The sequence below is a fragment of the Gymnodraco acuticeps genome, unplaced genomic scaffold, assembly GCF_902827175.1.
Source record: "Gymnodraco acuticeps unplaced genomic scaffold, fGymAcu1.1, whole genome shotgun sequence".
Lineage (NCBI taxonomy): Eukaryota > Metazoa > Chordata > Actinopteri > Perciformes > Bathydraconidae > Gymnodraco > Gymnodraco acuticeps.
This window is the reverse complement of record NW_022990023.1, coordinates 2,787,269-2,808,045: the sequence shown is the minus strand read 5'-3', so window position 1 is coordinate 2,808,045 and position 20,777 is coordinate 2,787,269. Positions and strand designations below refer to the sequence as shown.

Below are 20,777 nucleotides of genomic sequence, written 5' to 3'. Positions count from 1 at the left end.
TTCCACTCATGTCAGATCATCATGCGTTTTTAAGCTTCTGTTATGAAAACTTGAATCTGAAATGTGTTACTGACTTCCCTGTTTTGAACATCTGTCTGATCTTTTTAGACCTTGGATTTAATTACTAGCCCTTTTTAATTGTTCTTTTTAGTTTTGGTCCAACACGACAGAACCGTGTTGAGACTATAGGAAACACAATGTTGGAACCCTGAAAAATACCAAAGGACCGACAAAGAAAGCAAGGTGAGGTACAGAACATGACATGATTCATATACCAATAATATCTGTTAAGATATGGCAAACAAATGTATGTCAATGGGATAAATGCAGAATCATTTTAACAAAAGAGGATTTGAGGATTTTTCAAAATACTAGATATAATTGTGCATGAAGAAGCTTAGGTCAGACAATATTAAAATGAAATCATATTAAATGTATATTTTGAAGATGTGAGGAAAAATAATAGGCCCAAATTAGCTTGTACCAAACGTTGGTGTTTGAATTCCATGTATAACTAACTTTAAATAAATAATAAATGAATAAATAAAATCATGTTTTGAAATATTTTTTGAAATAGTCATCGTTGCAAAATGTATATTTAATTGCATAAATATTTTTATTTTCGATGTATGAATAATGTGTGTACAACAATATCACTCCTCTTATGAAAACAATTGGTTTGGTATGAAGCATGCAAGACATTAATGTCGTTTTCATTTTCAACTATGTTTCCTGTGTTATACCACAGTAAGCACTTAAAATACATTTGGTGGAAATTCATGACGCTGCATTAGGCACCGGCATCTCATCTTGGACTCCCATTATGTTCATGCATACCAGTTCTCTCTGCAGAGCACCACTGGTATCATCTTTCTCTCCCCTCCCCCCTTCCTCTTCTCCCATCTTTAAATTCTGTCCATCCTCCAGGGCCCAAGTGAGCCATACCATTAGAACAAATGCTGCGCTGCTAATGGTTGACCAGCTGCCGCCACGTTCACTGCACGATTATACTTGACTCTTTAAAGGGATGTGAGTAATGTTTTAAGTGTTGGATAATCTCACTTCTCCACACTGACTCTCAGGTGTCCAGCATTTCTAAACCTATAAAAAGTACTTTTGTAAGCTTTAATTATAATGACTAATATTCTTTCTAATATCTTTATCCTGAACAAATAACATGTTAACCGAGTAATGACTGTTTTTGGCCACTTGTGGGCAGCAGAAACAAGTTGTATAAGCAACACTGACATACAATCTCCTTTTTCGATAAGTTATCAAATCCAAATTATTTGTCACATTATATTAAATGTACCTATTTATATACATGATTAATGGTGATGAGAAAGTAAGAAGCTCAAATGCCAAACATCACAATGTTTAAATCTTGAACCACACACGAGAAATAAGGACCTTTCATTACACACAGTTTTATTTTCATTAAAGGGATCCAAGGCCTTCACAAAAGGGTTGACTCTTGGTAGCTATACAGAACTAACACAACACACAACGACAACAGAAACAACACAGAGGACTTGTGTGAACGAGTGAAAAGACAAATAAATAAGAGTTAAAGTAGACATTTCATATGAGATTTAAACTGAGATGCATCAACAAAACCAATAGTCAGAGGAAAGTGAGCAGAGGTTAAAACTCTGCAATGTACAGTAACGCTTTTTTACAATACTCGATTTATTTCTGCAAGTAGCTGATTGTCTATAGCGGCTTATTTTTGGTCATGCACAGTTAACAATGTCATAGCGATTGTATTGACAGTGTTGCACATTAATATCACAGTTTTCATATTATTATTTTTTATCTCCTCTACCTCCAGCGTTGATTGTCAGTCTCTGCAGTGTTTGCATTTGGTGGTTTGAAGGCAGCCTCTTTGTGATTGCTTTGCAATGATGCTTGATTGTCACTGGCCAATGGATATGGGTCATAAGTGATGTACTAAAAAGTCCCTGCCACTTACGTACAAGTCACTGCTAAATACGTAATGGAATTGCTTGTTTCTTTTAGATACATCTGACGTAAAGTCCTAATATATATACTGTTTATATAAAACAAGAGAAAACCTAATTGCTACTGTATTTTTGGCAAAGTCATCTGTGACGCATATCCAGCCTTGTATCAGTCGATATTTGATCAAATAATGATGCTGTTTCTGTGCTTTTGAGGATGATTTGAGTCCAAGACATGCTACATTCCTCCCTCCAATAACATCTGACAATATTCCACAGTTATCTGTACAAAAATATGCAGTTTCAGTCTTAGTGTAATGTAGCTGGCAGGGTAGGCGGGATGTCTTTTTTTGTAATGTTTAAGTTTTAGTAAAAGTGATTGCCATAAGCAAGTCTAAAATCTTCACAGTAGCCTCACATAGCTTATGCTTAGGGAACAAGCTGCTCTCACAATGTCATTGAGCTGCTCAAAAAACAACAAACTGTGGTTACACTTCACAATACAGACATCTGCTGGCATTTACTTAGTATCATTGGATCACCTATTAGAAGCATTTCTGCGTGGTAGAGGTAAAACCATAACCCTTTCACTTGCTCAGTATGTAAGAGCAAAAACCCTTCTTTTTTTAGCTATATTTGGAGATATTTAAGTTTATCTTAATGGGCTGAGAGCTGGTAATGTTAGGTTGCCGACTACGGATAAAAGTGGTTTAAACGTAAGTAACAAAATAGTCAATTTTCAGAGCTTTCAACCTCAACTCACAGTCAGGGGCGCTGCCAGGGATTTTGGGCCCCATGAAAAGATATCACATTGGTTACTTTTTTTTCTCTTAATATTCTAAAATAGTTTGGGCCCCTGTCAGTCATGGGCCCTTAGAATAGTCCTCACTTTTCACCCCCCTGCTCACAGTATTAAGAGGACAGACTAGTTTTCAGTCGTATATCCTTTGGGGGAAATACAGTAATGCCTTTTTTTCTTATTTTTTTAGATCATGAAACTCCAATTTAAGCCAGAATATTCTACACAATAAAATATGTTAAAAAATATGTTATTCTCAACTATCAGGTAATAAAAAGCACTGTTGCACCTCCACAGACAGTGTAACCTCCACCCTTTTATAAACCTCATCCTAATCCTGGCTCTATTATAATCCAAACACACCTCAAACTGATCCTATTTCTAATCCTGATCACAGCCCTACCATCAATTTACTATCCAAACAACCTGATAATACTAAGCAGATACCAGAATGACCAGAGTACTGTCAAGTGCAACCAAAGCTGCTCTTGACTGAATTTGTAAACATATAATGCATTTCGGGCTCGGCAACTCATCATATATTTCAGTCCTGTGCGTCCTTATAACCCGTGTGTCCCCCATATTGTTTTCTTGACACTTTTTTTTGTTACATGCCCGTTTTTTCGATCGTTCTTCTTTCGTTTGCCGGCTGGCAGCGATTGTCTGTAGTTCACTGTAACCTGGCCCAGTACTGACCCAGGTTGTGACTCATGGTCTGCTGGTCGGCTCCTGGGACCTGGACCGGCACTGAAACGCCGGGCGATATGAGCCCTGGATGGAGAACAGAAGGAGATTTATATATTGTGAATTTCAGTAGGTGAGATATCAGAATCAGAATCAGAATACCCTTATTAGTCCCACAGAGGGGAAATGTACATTGTTACAGCAAAAAAAAGGGCCAAAGACAGCTTAAAGGTGGGGTAGGTAATTTTGGAGAAACCAGCTCGAGTGTGCTAGAATTTGAAAATACTTTACAGAGCCCCTCCGCCAACACACACGAACGCGCACATGACCAATGAGGGCACGAGATAAGTTTGTGCACAGATGGAAGACTGACAGGCAGGTCGGCCATCCAGTTATTTTAGCCGAGCCGGCTAAAATGATTGGTCGTGCTTTTTACAGTACTACGGCTTCCACAGATGATAACACAAATTTGTTATGGATTTTTTGTCAAAGCAGTTAAGATATTCATTGCTATCGGGATGTTAAGAGCATTGCATGGAATGTAACAAAAAGTGTATCTCGAGCCGGTTTCTCAAACCCCACCTTTAAGGTTACCTAAGAAGCATGCATAAAAAAGTATTACACATTTTACAAAATACACATCCTGTAACAGTTCTGAGGATTTAGCAGCCAGGTATATATTGCAGTTATTAACGGTGTATATATACAGTATATTGCACATATTGCACCTAGTTGGTTGGTATTCAACAACAAGGGGTGTTGTAGATATTATAGTTGTATAGATATATCCCTATGCACCTGTTAAATGAACCCATATCTTCCCCAGAAACACTCACCGGTGTTGGAGTTGGCTGAGGACGGAGTCTGCAGATGAGGGGAAGAATACGCAGAGGAGTCAAAGCTGCGTGGGGTAGAGGGGGACGGAGGCAACATGCAGGAATAAGAGGAGGCCGACTGGGGAGGAATAGACTGAGAGGGGGAGAGAAGGAAAGGAAATATGTAGGTTAGATATATAATAAAACAGCAAACTATATAATCTGAGAGAACCAATTTCTAAATGTGTAGAAAGGCAGTTTAAAGCATTGACTGCATTGTCTATGATTGACCACATGGAGGCGCTAGAGTGGTGTTGCATGGTAGGAGAATAGCAGCGGCTCATATTCTTTTTTTCTTTGAACTACGATGATTTTAAAATGATTTAACTCTTATGTTCTGCTCTTTGTTTCTACATCAATACGGTGTCATTTTAAACTATTTTATGTAATTGTGTATAGACCCAATTATACACATACCTATTCATTATAATAATAGGTATTCATCAAAAATTCAGAATTACTGAACAAGAGACTCACTAATTAGCCCGATCACTGGAAAATATGATTTAATGCACACATTTTAAGTCATATTTTCCGTCAAATGTATCAGTGTTTTTAATTAGTTTGACACCTGTGCATGACATTTTAAAAAAAAGGAAGTAGACTAGAGGGTCGAACATGTGTTTTAAAATGTATAATTAATGAGAAAGAAATATGTCTATAAGGCCATGCTTGTGGGATGATAAATACTGTGATGTTTGTCCCTGCTGGTAAAATATGTCCCAAGCTTTTTTTTCTTTCTGGTTTTCGAAATGTATTTTGCAATTGATGATCCCAAAACCCCAATATCTTTAGAGCCCACTGAGTTTTGGTCTATATCAAATACTGAAGCTTTAAAAAATAGCTTAAGGCTTTGAGATATCTATTTGATCAAATGAAATGGATAAAGAGAGTTTTACAAAGGCAATTTACCAACAGGAAGTCCTCTTATTTTCAATCTTAGAGAGTACTGGGAGAGGCTAACAATGCTATATTAATGTTACAACGACGGGAGCGCAGAATATTTGAGAGATTATGTTTGATTGTACAGCCACTTTTAAATCAATATTATATTGAAAATCACTGTATACTTCACATAGTTCAAGGTTTGCACGTTTAGGTAATGTTGTACTATTATCAAAATAATAACAAGATATTTTTTTTAAATAAGTAAAAATGATGGTATCATTTACATTTGAAGTGGTCGTTAGTAAGTAAGTAATATTTATGAGTTACGTTTTAATGCCATTATTGTATTATATATTGTATTGTATAAAGGAGTTCATAATGGGGGTCTGCTCTGTGACGATGCCCTGCTTTCGTAAAGTTTGTAAGGCGCTGATGATGAATGATGAATGATGAATGATGAAATGTCCAACCTGGACTCCAGATGAGAAAACTGACAAGGAGCTGTAGCTTGGCAGGGACGACTCAGCCTGACTCAACATGGACCCTGGAGAGAGACACACACAGCGAGATGGTGAACACACACACACACACACACACACACACACACACACACACACACACACACACACACACACACACACACACACACACACACACACACACACACACACACACACACACACACACACACACACACACACACACACACACACACACACACACACACACACACTACACACACACACACACACACACACACACACACACACACACACACACACACACACACACACACACACACAACACACACACACACACACACACACACACACACACACACACACACACACACACACCACACACACGCACACACGAGCATGTGACGGGAACATCTTGCAGTGGAAATATAGATGCGCTCTAATGGAGAAACTCTAATGGTTTGCCTGCCTGCAAATGTCACTCTGATGTTTGTTATTAAGTCACACAGAGCAAATGTGAAGTCTTGTTTTGAATGTAACTGATAACTGTAATTATGACTAGAAATAGAGGGTGGTCTTGCAGGTGTTTACCTGAGCTGCTGCCGTGCTGCTGATGATGATAGACGGACGTGTTGAAGGAAGTGGTCAGAGGGGCTTGGCTCTGTGAACAGGAAGTCACACCCCCTGACCTCCTTTGATTGCGGAGCTTCTCCTCCCTCCTCCACTTGGCTCTTCGGTTTGAGAACCACACCTGTGAATCAAAGAGGTTTCTTAATCGTGATAATCTACATGTATTAACAGGTTGTAATTCCGAGGAATAAAAATCCACTCTCACCTGTATCCTAGCCTCGGGTAGATCAATCTTGTTTGCCAATCTCTCCCTCGCAAAGACATCTGGGTAATGTGTCCTTTCAAACTCTGTGGAAGATATTAACTAATGTCAAGCACACAGTGTGAATCCTAATGGAAGATGACAGGATAACTGTGGAGCATCTCGCCGTTCAGTGTTAACATGTTTTTTAAATTCATATGTTGATTTTAAAAGAAAGCACCAGCCTTCAAAGATTTACATTTTTTAATCAGCTATTATTTACTAGATTTCCGCCACATAACACATAAAGAAATGACTGCTTAAGGTCAGTGTCGCTAATTATCTTGTCGTGGAATATACAAATCCAGGAAGCTAAGATGTATCCTTACAACCATATTTGAAATATTTATCTGTTGCACTTTGTATAAATTATTTATCCTTATGCAACACGCAGAAAGTTCAAATGAAGGATCCAAGTTGAGAAGCTGCCTAAGCACTTTATTTCAAAGTAGGTTGACTAAAATTAGGCTCAAGATCTGTATGCATTATCATTTTGTTATAATTTACTCTCTAAATGTGGTGTTGTTTCTCATCAGAAGAAGCATTGTGTGTTATTATCTTGTATTCTGAGTAACCGAATAAAACAGACAAAGGGGCTTTAGGAGAGTCAATTCCTGACTCAGTTGTTGTTTAAACAACAAGAGTTTGTATCATTGAGACTTTCTGTATCAGAGGATCATTTCTCAATGTGGCAGTTCATTTAAAGTTGACAAACTGCTGACATTTTTGCTGTTGACAAGTCGAGACGAGAATATGCCTCACCCTCCAACTGACAGTCTGAGTCACCCTAATCAACTGTGAAGCTTCAGGTCTGCTAATGGAGACGTCTTTAGAGATCTTACTGTCTGCACTTGTGATGCTTAACATTAGCTAAGCATGTAGAATAAATGCCAACGGAGAAAACAAATCAGATTGGTTAAATCTGAAAAAGGCACTTTAAAAAAAAATGTATTGCTAAAACTATAATTTACACAAATATTGTAATTAAAGGTGGGGTAGGTACGTTTGAGAAACCGGCTCGAGGTACACTTTTTGTTATATTCCATGGAATGCTCTTAACATCCCGATAACAATGAATATCTTAAGTGCTTTGGCCCGGCTAAAATAACTGGATGGCCTACCTGCCTGTCAGCCTTCCATATGTGCACAAACTTATCTCGTGCCCTCATTGGTCATGTGCGCGTTCGTGTGTGTTGGAGGAGGGGCTCTGTAAGGAAGTGGCAGATTTTTTCCGGCTGTGTATTTTCAAATTCTAGCGCACTCGAGCTGGTTTCTCCAAAATTACCTACCCCACCTTTAAAGGGTTTATACAGCTTAAGGCAAGTTAGATTTAAGACTTATTCAAAGCCACTTAGAGTAAATTTCAGACCTACAAATACAAAAATAAAAATAAATGACTTGGGGTCAGGTTAGTATTCAACTAATTATTTAGGGATTTTTAAAATGTCAGAAATAATATTCATAAAATCCAACTTCATTGTTTTAGGATTTTTAAAAGTCTTAAAATACTCATGTATGACCAATTAAGGCCTTATTTTCAGATCAATTAAGTCAAAGCCTTTTAAGACTTAAGAAAGATCCGCGGTAACCCTGAAATAATCCAGACTAAAGCTCACACCAGTAACACATGGTTAATAAATCCATATCGCACATAGATTACAACAATTGCTCCATAAATTAAATCCGTCTCACAAATTGTTCTAATTGGCTCGGTTATAATTGGCGTCTGTGTCAACACATCATTGTTATTGTGCCTTGGCCGTGCGCTGAGGTCAGAGTACCTCATTAATGTCATTTGCACAGAGTGACCACAGAGATACACTTCCGCTCGGCTGCACAGTGGACATTGCGTCCTGATTTAGCTCAAGGGCCCGCTGAAGCCATATCCAGTCAAGGGTGGCTTTCTGATCCCTCTCAATGAATATCTGGCTACGAGGGCCGGATCTCGCTGCATAATACAACCAAAGTAATGATGCATTATAAAAAGAACTCTGCTATAGACACTGCCGTAGGCTTTTTTGGAGCTTTGTGGAAGATTATGGATGTGATCATGGGTGGCATTGTTTGCTGCCAAAGGGACTGATGAAAATCATGTCCTACCAAAATATTAACTTGTAATTTCTCCCTGTCAGTTAGCAACAAAGCTGTAAACAAGGTGTACAAACAATAATCATATAACAAAGGTGTTGGCAGGGGGTAAAAGCAGCAGGACAAGCTGCGTCATGACAACACTCATGACCACGGAGGTCAGCGATTGGCTGGAAAGCAGCAAGTGAGCTGTGCGTGCTTGCATGGCCTGACCTTTCTCCAGAGCCTCGATCTGCTCCTGAGTGAAGCTGGTCCTGTTCCTCTGCAGCTTCCTCTTGAGCTGCAGCCTCAGCTGAGACTCCTCGCCCTCGTCCCTCTCCACGGGGACTCCTCCCCCTCGGCCCGTGCCCCCTCCTACCCCCGCCTCCCGCCCCAGGCTGCCCTCTGTGTCCAGCAGACAGCCCTCAGATACTGCCAGAAAGGAAAGTGACAAAAAGGGATGTGGGAGTGTCAAGAAAATTCCTACTTTTTTTAGTATAACAGAGTGTTTTGAAGCATGCGTTGAACAGGAAGAGGATGAAACAGCCACAAGTGACCACTGCTTTAAATTTGGTTTAAATTGTACGACAATGAACTGATGATCTGTGAGCAGTGACATGTTTAAGATCTCTTCTCACCTGTGCTGTGTTGCGTCTGAACGCCGGTGGGGTCATGGTACCAGTTGTTAGGCCCACTCCAGTTTGAGCCGCTCTGCAGGTTCAGCATGGTTAACTTCTCATACATACTACGAGTGTCCAAACCACCATGAAGAGAAAATAACTGAGTCCTGTCCTGTGCGTGTCCGCCCCTGTTTACTGTCACCTTTGGCTCCTCTCTCCCTCCTTCGGTACTCCAATTCTTCCGCCTGAAGAAGGAGGGGGGAGTTACGAAGAGAAGAAGAAGAAGAAGAAGAAGAAGGAGGGGTTCATATCGCATGAGTTCACACATGGTCGGCATTGTGGCGAATTAGCCTCATGATGACAGACAGAAATGGAGTTGGTTACATGCACGCTGTCGTTACGTGTGTGTGTTATACATTGGTATGCTAGTATACCATGGGGAGCAAAGGTACATTTGAACCCACTCTAAAAAGCCCTGACATTTATTATGCTACTTGCTTTTAGCTCTATCTTTGCTGGTAAGCACGAGCTTTCATGCACACACGTATGCATGAAAAGACACTGCATTTGCATGTAGCCAAAAACTAGCATTTACACAGACAGCGGCTCCATGAACAAGATCTCCTCCGAAATACTCGAACCAAGCCCATGTTTAACTTTCAGTATAAGACATCAAGGTTCAAGTACGTCCATTGGCATCTTTACCTTCTCAAATAAATATATCTCTGAGTCCGCGATGAATAAAAATCCTCTCTCTGCTTATAATCTCATCTAATTTTCCCTTTTTTGTTCGGAAAATCCATTTTAGAGAGGAATGCAAAGACTTGTCAATACTGGGTAAATCTCAGAAACTACTGCAGCAGCACAATGTCAAAGGTCAAACTTCTTTCAATTGGGTGAAGCAGCCCCGAATGTAATCATCCGTTTGTCAATTAAAACCTAGAAATTCTGCTTGAACGGCAAAGTAACTTGTCGTCCATTCCTAAGCCTCTAACATAGTCCACATTAAATTGAGATCGGCGCCGAACGACACCGCATGAAAACAGCGGAAAGACTCTACATTTTTGCAAACTTACCAAATGTCCAGGTGAAATGACGCGCCGGGTCTTACCAAGTGTTACTTTCCTCCTCTGTGGACCTTTACTCCCCTGTACCCCCTACGTCCCTTGTTCTCCAGATTTGTTGACAATAACTCTGTGTGTGTGTGTGTGTGTGTGTGTGTGTGTGTGTAAAGGAGAGAGTAGGATAGAGATGGAGAGAGTTAGACAGGGTGAGAGAGAGTGAAAGAGCGAGAGGGGGGGGGCTCTGGAGAGAAATGCGTCTGCGGGCACTCTTGTCCTCCAAGCGATGGAGAGAGAGAGAGAGGGAGAGAGAAAGAGGGAGAGAGAGAGGGAGCCACCGAGGGGTGACAAAGTGAGTCAACATCAGTGTCAAGTTTGAACTTAATGCCAGCGAGAGGAGGAGGGGAGGCCGAGAGAGTGGAGCATAAAGCACAGATAATGGAGAGATAGTGGGTGATAAATAGATGATGGAATTCAATTTTAACCATAAATTGCACATAAATAGAGGGTATAATAGGCAGTCAAATGCACACGTTTTCACACAAACACATGTGCAACCAGACCAGTAACATAATAACAATAAGCTCAATGTTCACACTTGAGGACTAATTTTATTGATCCTAATTTGTTTTAACTTTAATAAAGCTTCGACGTGTCCACATGCATCTACTACTGTGTTTTATTGCAGTGTATTGGCACGGCACACGGAAGCATACATTTATATATTCAAGGCAAAAATAAAAGATGAACAGGTATCAATATAATCATTAGGAGATGATATAAGACTTACAAATACACATTTTCATATCTGTTTAGGCTGCTAAAGTAACGAAAAGTTTCATATGTTTAGAGAGATGTTTTCAAAATGATATGTGCCAATGCTACGCAAATTATACATCATTTTTATTGATTTTGCTATCAGCCTAGGCTTCTGTTATGTCCAACTAAAATGAAGAAGTGTTTGCATTGTAAGTCATTTGTGTTAAAAAAAATATAGGTTCTCTATGAATTAGAAATATATGGCCAGACATTATATAATTAAATAATGCTTTATATTATTTATGTTCCAGTCTATACATTTATCTTAAGGAAAAGATCATGTTACAAGCTGCTGATTTATTTCTTCAGTTTGGTTAACTAAACTATAAAGTATTGAACATTTGACACACTCTTCCTCAAATTGCCCTTATTGGCGATCAGTAGAAAGCCTAAAGAAACTTTATTTAATATAATGATTTTTTTAAATGCAGTTTAAGATTTTAAAGGTTGTTAATGTTTGATAATCTCTGTATGAAAAGTTGTTAAAACGATGAATTGATTATTGATAGAATTGCATGTTATGTCCTGTGGATCAACTAGTCGATCGAGACTAATTTGATAGTGTCGGAGCTTATCTTCTTAATCATGTATTTGATATAATGCTCATATGGACTGAGTTACTTAATCCTATAGCGAAAGTTGTTTAGGCCTACAGTGCTGCAGAGATGCTACAGATCAAGTTCCCACAGTATATTTTATAACAAAGGGGCTAAAAGATGTGAGCACCTGGGTATTGTTCCCTGACTACAGAGGCATTGTCCTGCTGCTACAGTCCAGTGAGCTCAAAGCTACGGGACAATAAACAAAGGCATTGTCTGGCCCCAGAGCGAGTTAAAGGAGCACCTCACAGAAACCCTCGGCGATAGACACACAAGGTCTGATGTGAGGCGTGAGTAATGATGCAGGTATGACGGTATGTATGGCCGAGTCAAAGAGCGAGAGCCGAGCAGAACTGGGGTTTACATGTGTCTCTTTGCAGCAGAGGGGAGAGGAGGAAGATGGAAGCAGGGAGAGAGAGAGAGAGAGAGAGAGAGAGAGAGAGAGAGAGAGAGGAGAGAGAGAGGAGAGAGAGAGAGAGAGAGAAGAGGAAGTATGTGACTTTGGGGTGGGTGTTGGGGCTTGGGGATGGGGAGGGTGCCAGCTTGTTTTATTTCCGGTTGACAAGACTTTGCGCTCCCTTTCTCTCTGTCGCTCCCTCTCTCTTTCATACTCTGCTATTCTTTCCCCGCTGCCCCCATTGCTCTGTCTCCCCCCCCCCCCCCCTTCTTTCTCTGTTACTTTCCTCCAAGACGTGCCTCGGAGAGAGCAGAGGACAGGTAATAAGGAGCATTAAGAACCTTTAGTTAGGTAAAAGCCCTCACAACACATAATGATACTTCATTATGAGTGAAGGTCCAAAATGTTACTTAACAGTAGAAATGTGTAAACAGAAAAATGCACTTTAAGTAACACATGTGGTTCTCATTTAGCTCAATGACTACATATAATAATAATAATAATAGATTTATTTTGTTAGCGCTTTTACAGGTGCTCAAAGACGCTTTACAGATATAGTGAAAAGAAAAGAAAGGAACAACAAATAAATATATAGTTAAAGTCAAATAATACAAAAACAATCACACATTAAAAGCCAGATTGAAGAGGTATCATACGCATATCATTATTTCTGATACATAAACATTAAATGCAGCGTTTAAATATTCATAGCTGGTTGAGGTGGAGCTTAGTGAAGCTATTCTGGTAGCTTCATGTAATACAATTCTTTATATGTTACAAAACCAATGTATGTATGTTTTTAATGCGTTTTAACTATATCTGTGAAATGAATGTAAGGGAGTAATAAAACAAAAATGTGCCTCGATAATAGTAAGTGTTGTAGAGGTATAAAGAAGCAAAACAAATTGAAATACTCATGTACAAATACCCCAAAATGTCCGCAAATGTACTAACAAAAATTGAAATTGAAAGAAAGTCAGTGGCAGTTGAGAAATAAAACTGCTTAGTTAATTAAAAATCTAAACTTATAAACCTTAAAACATGCCATAAACCCCCCACAAACCCTCATCTTCCAACCCCACTAAAGCTGGTTACGCCTTTGTTGTTCCTGTATTCAGAAATCATTGTTGCATCTTATTGTGTTCCAGTTGTTGGAATGTGGCATAACCTATGTGATCCCTATGTGCTGAGTGCAATATTGTGTGTGTGTGTGTGTGTGTGTGTGTGTGTGTGTGTGTGTGTGTGTGTGTGTGTGTGTGTGTGTGTGTGTGTGTGTGTGTGTATGTGTGTGTGTCAGTGTGTGTTTGTGTGTGTGAGGCGGCACGTGCTTCACTGCAAAGATTCATGTAGCTCCAGGACATGCTTTTTTTTTTAGTGCATCTTGTTAGTTCATTCCTGTCACCTCTCTCTCTCCCTCTCCCTCTCCCTCGCCATCCCTCGCTTTTTCAGCGCTGAAGGGGGGATGGGGAAGGGGTGGTGGACGGGCCTGGAAGGGGAGGGGGCGGCGGCGGTGGAGGCAGTCACCATGGTTACAATGCCACGACAAATATTCATCAAGTCGTTAAAATAAAAACAAACTGGAGTGCATTGTAATTGCTCTTACGGACTGGATCCTGTAATGCGTTCATATATTATGAGTGAGGGGAGCGGAGTGGAAGGGGCTCGCACACAAAAAAGACTACTAACAATATTAAAAAAAAGTTTAAATCATCTGACCTGCGGGCAAACACATATATGACACACTCCCACACATTTCAGCTGTGTGTGTATAACTATATGTTTCAATTACCTGTTTATGGAATTCCCTATGAGTACTTTCGTGTGTCTCTTTCTCTTTGTCCCTCCATCTCTCGCTCTTCCTCTACTGTTGTGTAGCCCGAGGCGATACTGTGATGTGTCCTCCCTCTGTCCCTCCCTCCCTCTCCCTCTCTCTCTGTCCCTGTCACCTTCAATTGCTCTGTGAAACTAGACACACTGCCTGGGGCATAGAGGCAGGGAGGGAGGGAAGAGAGGAAAAGAGAGAAGGAAAAAGGGAGACGGACAGACAGCGTTAGACGGACAGAAGGAATAAACATTTGGTGTCATGTAATACAAAAAGAGTAATGGCAGCCCTGATGTGTGGCACACTCTCAAAAACAATCATCTTTAGTCAATTTGACAGCCAAAAACATCAAACTCGCTTAGCTGTTGGAAAAAATACAATCAGATACATATGCACATCTACCCAATTTAGGGCAGTATTTGACCTTTGACCTGGGTCATTTTGGGCCTAATCCTACATGCTCCAGGATGCCTCTTGTGTGTGCTATAACCCAGTTGCTTCTCCTTGGAAAATAAACATGTCAAACTGGTTTGTGTTGTTCCTGGAGCAAGGAACATGAAGTAGCCTACTCATTGTGTTTACAAACACAAAAGGCTAATGGCAACCACAGAACAGCTTCATCTTGTTTACCTGGTATTAAGGTGAAGCTTATGTTTAAGTACAGATGACCTAGTAGTTTACATTGGTGGTCGTTTGTTTTAGCAAAATGATGTGATTTGATTTGAAATATGAAAGGTTATTTTTCTTTAACCCTCATGTAAATACCAATAACACAGGTTATATCTTTAAATGGCTGATACAATTTCTGTATTTATTTTGGGGAAAAAGAGCTATAAAAAAAGTCATACATTATATTATTAGAATATATCCACTGAACGACTCATTAACATGATAAGCGTGCCAATGTAAACAAACGATTTTACACATGATGTACAACATATCTTACTCAATATACAGTTAGTTAGTTGAACATATATATTCAACTAAAATAAAACATCGCGCTAAACAACAAGTTAAAGCACCAAAACAAAATGTAAACCGTATTTGCAAGTAAAATCAAAAACAAGTGGACTAACCGCATGTTATCACTTACCTCTGTCTGGGATTGAGGCCTGCATGATTATAACTGACGAAATGTTAACATGCAAATTCACTTGGTGGGAAAAGAGAAAAGGATCATATTATTCACACAAAAACGGAAAAAGGACATTTTTTGTTACCAAATCAGGAGGCAGATATGGTTGGTCCTCGGTTGTGCTCCTTAAATGTAATTGGTACGCAGGTAAATCAGGAGGCGGGACAAGCATTTTGATTGGCTGTAGGCGCACAGGTAACCATCTGTTGGTGATCTAGGCGTTTACTCGGAATTTACTTGAGAATTTTTCGGAAAGCCTGGAACCGTTAAGGGATTTATCGACGGCAAAACGCACGGAAATGTAACTTTTTTAATTGTCTTACTGCTCCAGTTTAAGCCTCAACAGAGGAAGAAGAAGTGGGACATTGCATGTAACGTTTTTAGAGGATACTGTTCTTTGTTAAGAGATAGTCGTTTCTGCTCAATAGTTGCTGCAGCGAAATCTGACAAAATGTCGCCAAAATCACAGTTTCGTGCCATCTTTCTGTGCGTAATAGGTGAGTTTGAACCCTCATTTCCCCCATTCATGTCCCCCTTGCTCTCGCCATGTCTGCTGTTGATTTGTCCACCTGTTAAACATACTGTGTTAGCTAATCGGACAGAACTGTATTTTCGCTTGTTGAGTAAAAAAAACAGCTCCATCGACCAAAAGTGAGTCTCAAATGTAATTTGTGTTAATATATTTAGGCGTTTTGGCTTCCGATGCCCAAGAATGTGGCCGATCACCGATAGTGGAGAACAGGATTGTGGGAGGGATGGACGCCATAGATGGTGCTTGGCCGTGGCAGGTGGATATACAGGTAGGTCCCTTGTAATACTCTTCAGCATCAGTTATACGTGGGGTTTACTCCAGGTCTTGTTTATAAAACCTGCTGAGAGGGAGTTTGCTTGTTGCTTGTCGAGGTGACTCACTCCTTTTCCTCCCCCCTTCGGCCTCCAGTTAACGACTGCTATTCATATCTGTGGAGGCTCCATCATCTCAGAGTACTGGGTCCTATCAGCCGCTCATTGTTTCCCCAAGTAAGTAAACTGTCCTCAGACTCACTGATTCACAGCTGAGAGACAATCACATTCCTTTGTGTGCTGTGTTGGTCATTTTAGGTGTTAAATATCATGTTATCTATTCAGGAAGCTTCTATATCCCAACTAGAGTGATTTGTTTTAAATGTTTAACTTATTGCAAGGATGCACACCAGGAAGTCTTTTAGAAAATGACTTTCCCTCCAAACAAACCCTATTTGTTTAATGTTCAAGGTTAGTTTATTTGTATAGCACATTTTAGGACACAGAGGCAAGTCAAAGTGCTTCACATAGGCATTTAACACAAAACAAATACACAAACAAAAAAGACAATTCATAGAAGCGATAAAATACTGGCTGCAGCTAAAAGTGCAATGATAAGGCACGGTTAAAGGATCTCAGGATAGGCTACATTAAAAACAAAGCTTTTTAACCTTGATTTAAAAGAACCCAGGGTTGGGCCTCAGAATTTCAGGCAGTGTGTTTTCCAGGCTTGTGGTGCATAAAAGCTAACCAGGAAGTATCTTAGAGTTTTACAATCTATTTGACAAGGTAGTAGAAATACCTAGTCATAACACAATATATAGAAACAGTCAAAATACTACAAGAACAGCTATTAAAAACAGTGGCCTTTCAATAAAAAAACAACCACATGCCTGTGTCCTGCGCCATTGTGATGAATTTGACTACATCAATAATAATGAGTGTTTCTAATGTTGAGAACTAATTGTCGATTATTTCGAATGAATGTTGCTTAGTAGGACAAAGGAGTTTTCATTTGATTTATTTGACTTTACTAGATGAATGTTCAAGGACCAACATGTTGTTATTAAAGTGAGTGCAAGTGAGCAGAACTTTGTATTTTTCTTCTAGATTATAGTAAACATTTCAAGTAGCACCTGTCTGACATTAGGCCATTACATTCCCTATTGTTTCGAACCCCGCTCAATTTCCATTCATACAGTATTCATATGTCTTCTTTCAGTCCCTCAGATTTAAGCTCTTACGTCGTCTACGTTGGCCGGTACCAGCTGAACGGATGGAACCAGCACGAGGGGATGTACAGTGTGAGCCGGGTGGTGATCCCGTCTGGTTACAGCGAGCCGCACAATGGGAAGGACCTGGCGTTGGTGCAGCTGTCCAGCCCAGTGACCTGGTCAGATTACGTCCAGCCCGTCTGTTTGCCCGACTCTGGCACGCTGTTCCCAGAAGGCCTGCTGTGCTTCGTCACCGGTTGGGGAAATGTCAGGGATAGCGGTAAGGCTTGCTAAATTCTGCACATTGTCTTAGTATATGTAAAGATTACTGTTGTGCAGCAGTTGATTATTCTACAGGTCTCTGAAATGCCCTGGTTTTTCTGATGTCATGCATGAAGTGGAACACACTCATCATTTGTGAATACACTTTTATTTATTTGCCATACAGTTATATGTTTATGATATTAATTATTATATATTTTTTAAGATAAATATGTGTGTGTGCTGTGCTGGAATATCATAGTGAAAAGTACAGTTTGGGTGGGAAATTGATTCATGTAAGAATCAAGATGTTGTTATTTTTAACATCAATATTTTATTATTTTTACTAGTTTTACCAAAAAAACATTTTTTTGGTAAAACATTTTAATAAGCGTTTTCAAATATAGAAACTCTCTCTTATACACACCCTTTACTCCACTTTTCATTTAGGGGTGTTAGAAAATATTTATACACAATAAATAGTTTAAAATACAATCAAGATGTCATTTAAATGCTTAAATGCACCAACATACTAGTAATTAGCATTCATTTTGAACCATACTACTGTAGATTGTAGCATACACCCACTGACTACCTATGTTAAGTATTTTCTTAATGTTATTATTTTATTTATGAATCATTTAAGTAGGCCTTAGGTTAAATATCAAATGTGTTATATCTCTCCTCCTGTCAAGTTATTCTCTCCAAAATGTAGTCTTAAAACATAGATGTGCAGAACTGTCGGCCCACAGCTGATAAGAGTTAAGACTGCGAGGTCAGTGAGATACAAAGCCTTGCGACACATTTCAGAGGCAGCGATGATACAGATATTTTGCTTTGAAAATGTTAACAAGGGTTTTAATGAACCATCTAGTGTTACAACTTTGGATAAACAAGTTTATCGCTTCCCCTATTTAGGATAAATCAATCAATCAATGTTTATTTATATAGTCCAATATCACAGATGTTACATTTGTCTCAGTGGTCTTCACAGTTTGTACAGAATATCAGTATGACAATACGACACCCTCTGTCCTTAGACCCTCACATCGTACAAGGAAAATCTTCCGGAGAAAACCCACAGTTTAAAAGGAAAAATGGGAGAAACCTCAGGGAGAGCAACAGAGGAGGGATCCCTCTCCCAGGACGGACAGACGTGCAATAGATGCCGTGTGTAAATTGAAAAGATAATACATTTGCAACATAGGTAGTCCAAATGTTTGGAAATGCATGTGTGTATAATAGGAAGATGAATCCACGAGGATATCCATCCAGGACTTATGATCCAGGACCACAGCCACGACTCAAGATCCAGGGCTCGCGATCCAGGACACAGGACCGCAGCAACAGGATCATCCATGACTCCGGATCCCAGCGTATATAGACACCAAAAAGAAAGACATTTGGGGAAGCTGGGTTAATCGGAACATGAGAGTACACAGGTATAGACAGAGAGAAGGAAGAAGTAAGATGTCCCCCGACATACTAAGCCTATATCAGCAAAACTAGGGGCTGAATCTAATCAGCCCTAACTATAAGCTTTATCTAAAAGGAAGGTCTTAAGCGCACTCTTAAAAACGGATAGGGTGTCTGCCGCCCGAACACAAACTGGAAGCTGATTCCACAAATGTGGAGCTTGATAAGAAAAGGCTCTTTAAATATAAGAAAAGGCTCTGTAAATATCGAGAGAGAATGGCTTGGCTCCAGAACGTATGGTGTTATACAATGTGATTGCACTATTCTACAAGATCCAATAAACCTTTAGCACCAGAGATCACTTTGGTGTCTTGCAGCCTTCTTTGATTCTAAGTACTTGTCTCATTAAGATTTTCCTTCACAAACTGTTTAGTTGCAGAAGTTACAAAGTCTCCCTCACCATCCTCTTTTTAGTCCCTCTGCCAGGACTCGGGACTCTGCAGGAAGTGGAGGTGCCAATCATTTCCCAGAGTTCATGTCAGGAGATGTACCAGACGCACCCGACGGAGCAGGTGGACATCCTGTATGACATGATCTGTGCTGGATACCAGAAGGGCGGCAAGGACTCCTGCCAGGTACTGTTGGATCAGCTGTTTGTGATGCTCTGTGTTTACAGTCACTCAGACACACTCACGAGCAAAAACAAAACCTGCAGTGAAGAACACGTGTACTTTTCCTGCTAGCATGCACTGTGTAGTTTTTAAGATCTTCCTTTAGAGCACTTTATTTCCTCCCCAAGCTGATTTGAGTGTGTCTTCTCCTCAGGGCGATTCAGGAGGGCCCCTTGTCTGCAAGATGGTGAATGGGACCTGGGTGCAGGCGGGGGTGGTGAGTTTCGGACTGGGCTGTGCTCAAGAGAACCAGCCAGGTGTTTACGCGAGAGTCACCAGCTACTCCAGCTTAATCAGAGACGCGGTCCCAGGGATCCGCCTGTATGGCCGAGCTGCAAAGAACTGGTGTGGGAGGGCGGCCATGTTGGTCAGCTGGCTGTCCTCTCTACTGATCCTGCTTCAGAGGTAGAACACTGTATCAACGCGATATCAGACCAAATGAAGGAGAAAACAAATAATATGTCAGACTCACGTCCAAAGTTATCCTGAATGGTAGAACTAGAAACCTGAAGTGCATATCAAGCCATATTGAACAAGAAATGTAATTTTAATCGTAATTTTTGTAACTGATTAAATGTAGTTTTGATAGGTTTGTATTTGAAATCAGAATTATGAGCTTAATAAATTATGTGTTCTGTATTTGAAATAAATTGTTCATTTGATTCTTAAAAATCAGGTCAGTGTTCTGTTCAACTTTTTATAGCTGAGTTTGGAAGTGTTTGACACATTTCTGAGATCAAGTTTTTTTTTTAATCCTTTTTCAAATGTTTATTTTAAAAGCAGTAAGTCAATCTTAAGGTGTGTTTCCAACAGTACCAACTTAATATCAATGTTGTTGGGGAATAATTCTAACTCCTTTACTCCTAAGATATCTAACCTTTTTGCCCTTTGACGTTTACGACCAACCCTGACTCGGTTATCTCCCTTAAGGAATGTGTTGCTCCAGCCATATGGCGCTGGCTCCAGCTATATGTTGATATTCCCAGTTTATGACCGGGCAAATCTCGGACACAAATGGTTTATGGTTCTGAGAACGCTGGAACACTTCCTTCTCTGTGTTTGTGGACTCCAAGGTGCATTCTTCGAGGCCATGAGGGTCAGACAAGTGATTCACTGTCCCCAGATGTTTAGGCTATCTCCCCCAATATGTTGATTACTCTCTGTAAACTAGTTTAAAAGGTCTAGCGAGACAGAGGCGCTTGAGAATTGACGTGGCAACCCTCCCGTGCAGTCAGAACCTCTGGCTGTGTGAGTTGTGATGTGAATCCTCCGGCCGATATTTGTAATAAACCATCAGTGTTTGACATCAAAGCTCCAACTCTCCTCGTGTCTCTCTGAGTCCTGACTCTCCATTG

General features: G+C 40.0%; 2 protein-coding genes across 4 annotated transcripts; one reads left to right on the top strand and one right to left on the bottom strand.

Moving 5' to 3' along the window:
• Window positions 1–1,407: 1,407 nt before the first annotated feature.
• pax10 (paired box 10) lies at window positions 1,408–15,393 on the bottom strand. Of its 3 annotated transcripts, XM_034214392.1 has the most exons (9): window positions 15,036–15,392; window positions 13,910–14,098; window positions 9,263–9,489; window positions 8,859–9,056; window positions 6,522–6,604; window positions 6,278–6,437; window positions 5,678–5,751; window positions 4,281–4,413; window positions 1,408–3,531 (listed from the first exon to the last, which is right to left on the bottom strand). In XM_034214392.1, exons 3-9 carry the CDS (start codon window positions 9,366–9,368, stop codon window positions 3,431–3,433), a joined length of 855 nt encoding a protein of 284 aa, XP_034070283.1. In that variant the 5' UTR covers window positions 9,369–9,489; window positions 13,910–14,098; window positions 15,036–15,392; the 3' UTR covers window positions 1,408–3,430. The 3 variants fall into 3 exon arrangements, with proteins under 3 accessions (XP_034070283.1, XP_034070284.1, XP_034070285.1); XM_034214393.1 differs by lacking the exon at window positions 13,910–14,098 and having other exon boundaries at window positions 15,036–15,393; XM_034214394.1 differs by lacking the exons at window positions 13,910–14,098; window positions 15,036–15,392 and adding an exon at window positions 10,321–12,087.
• zgc:92313 (uncharacterized protein LOC436869 homolog) lies at window positions 15,274–20,733 on the top strand. The gene is made up of 6 exons (XM_034214391.1): window positions 15,274–15,574; window positions 15,765–15,877; window positions 16,018–16,097; window positions 17,083–17,354; window positions 19,226–19,386; window positions 19,577–20,733. Exons 1-6 carry the CDS (start codon window positions 15,529–15,531, stop codon window positions 19,829–19,831), a joined length of 927 nt encoding a protein of 308 aa, XP_034070282.1. The 5' UTR covers window positions 15,274–15,528; the 3' UTR covers window positions 19,832–20,733.
• Window positions 20,734–20,777: the final 44 nt, after the last annotated feature.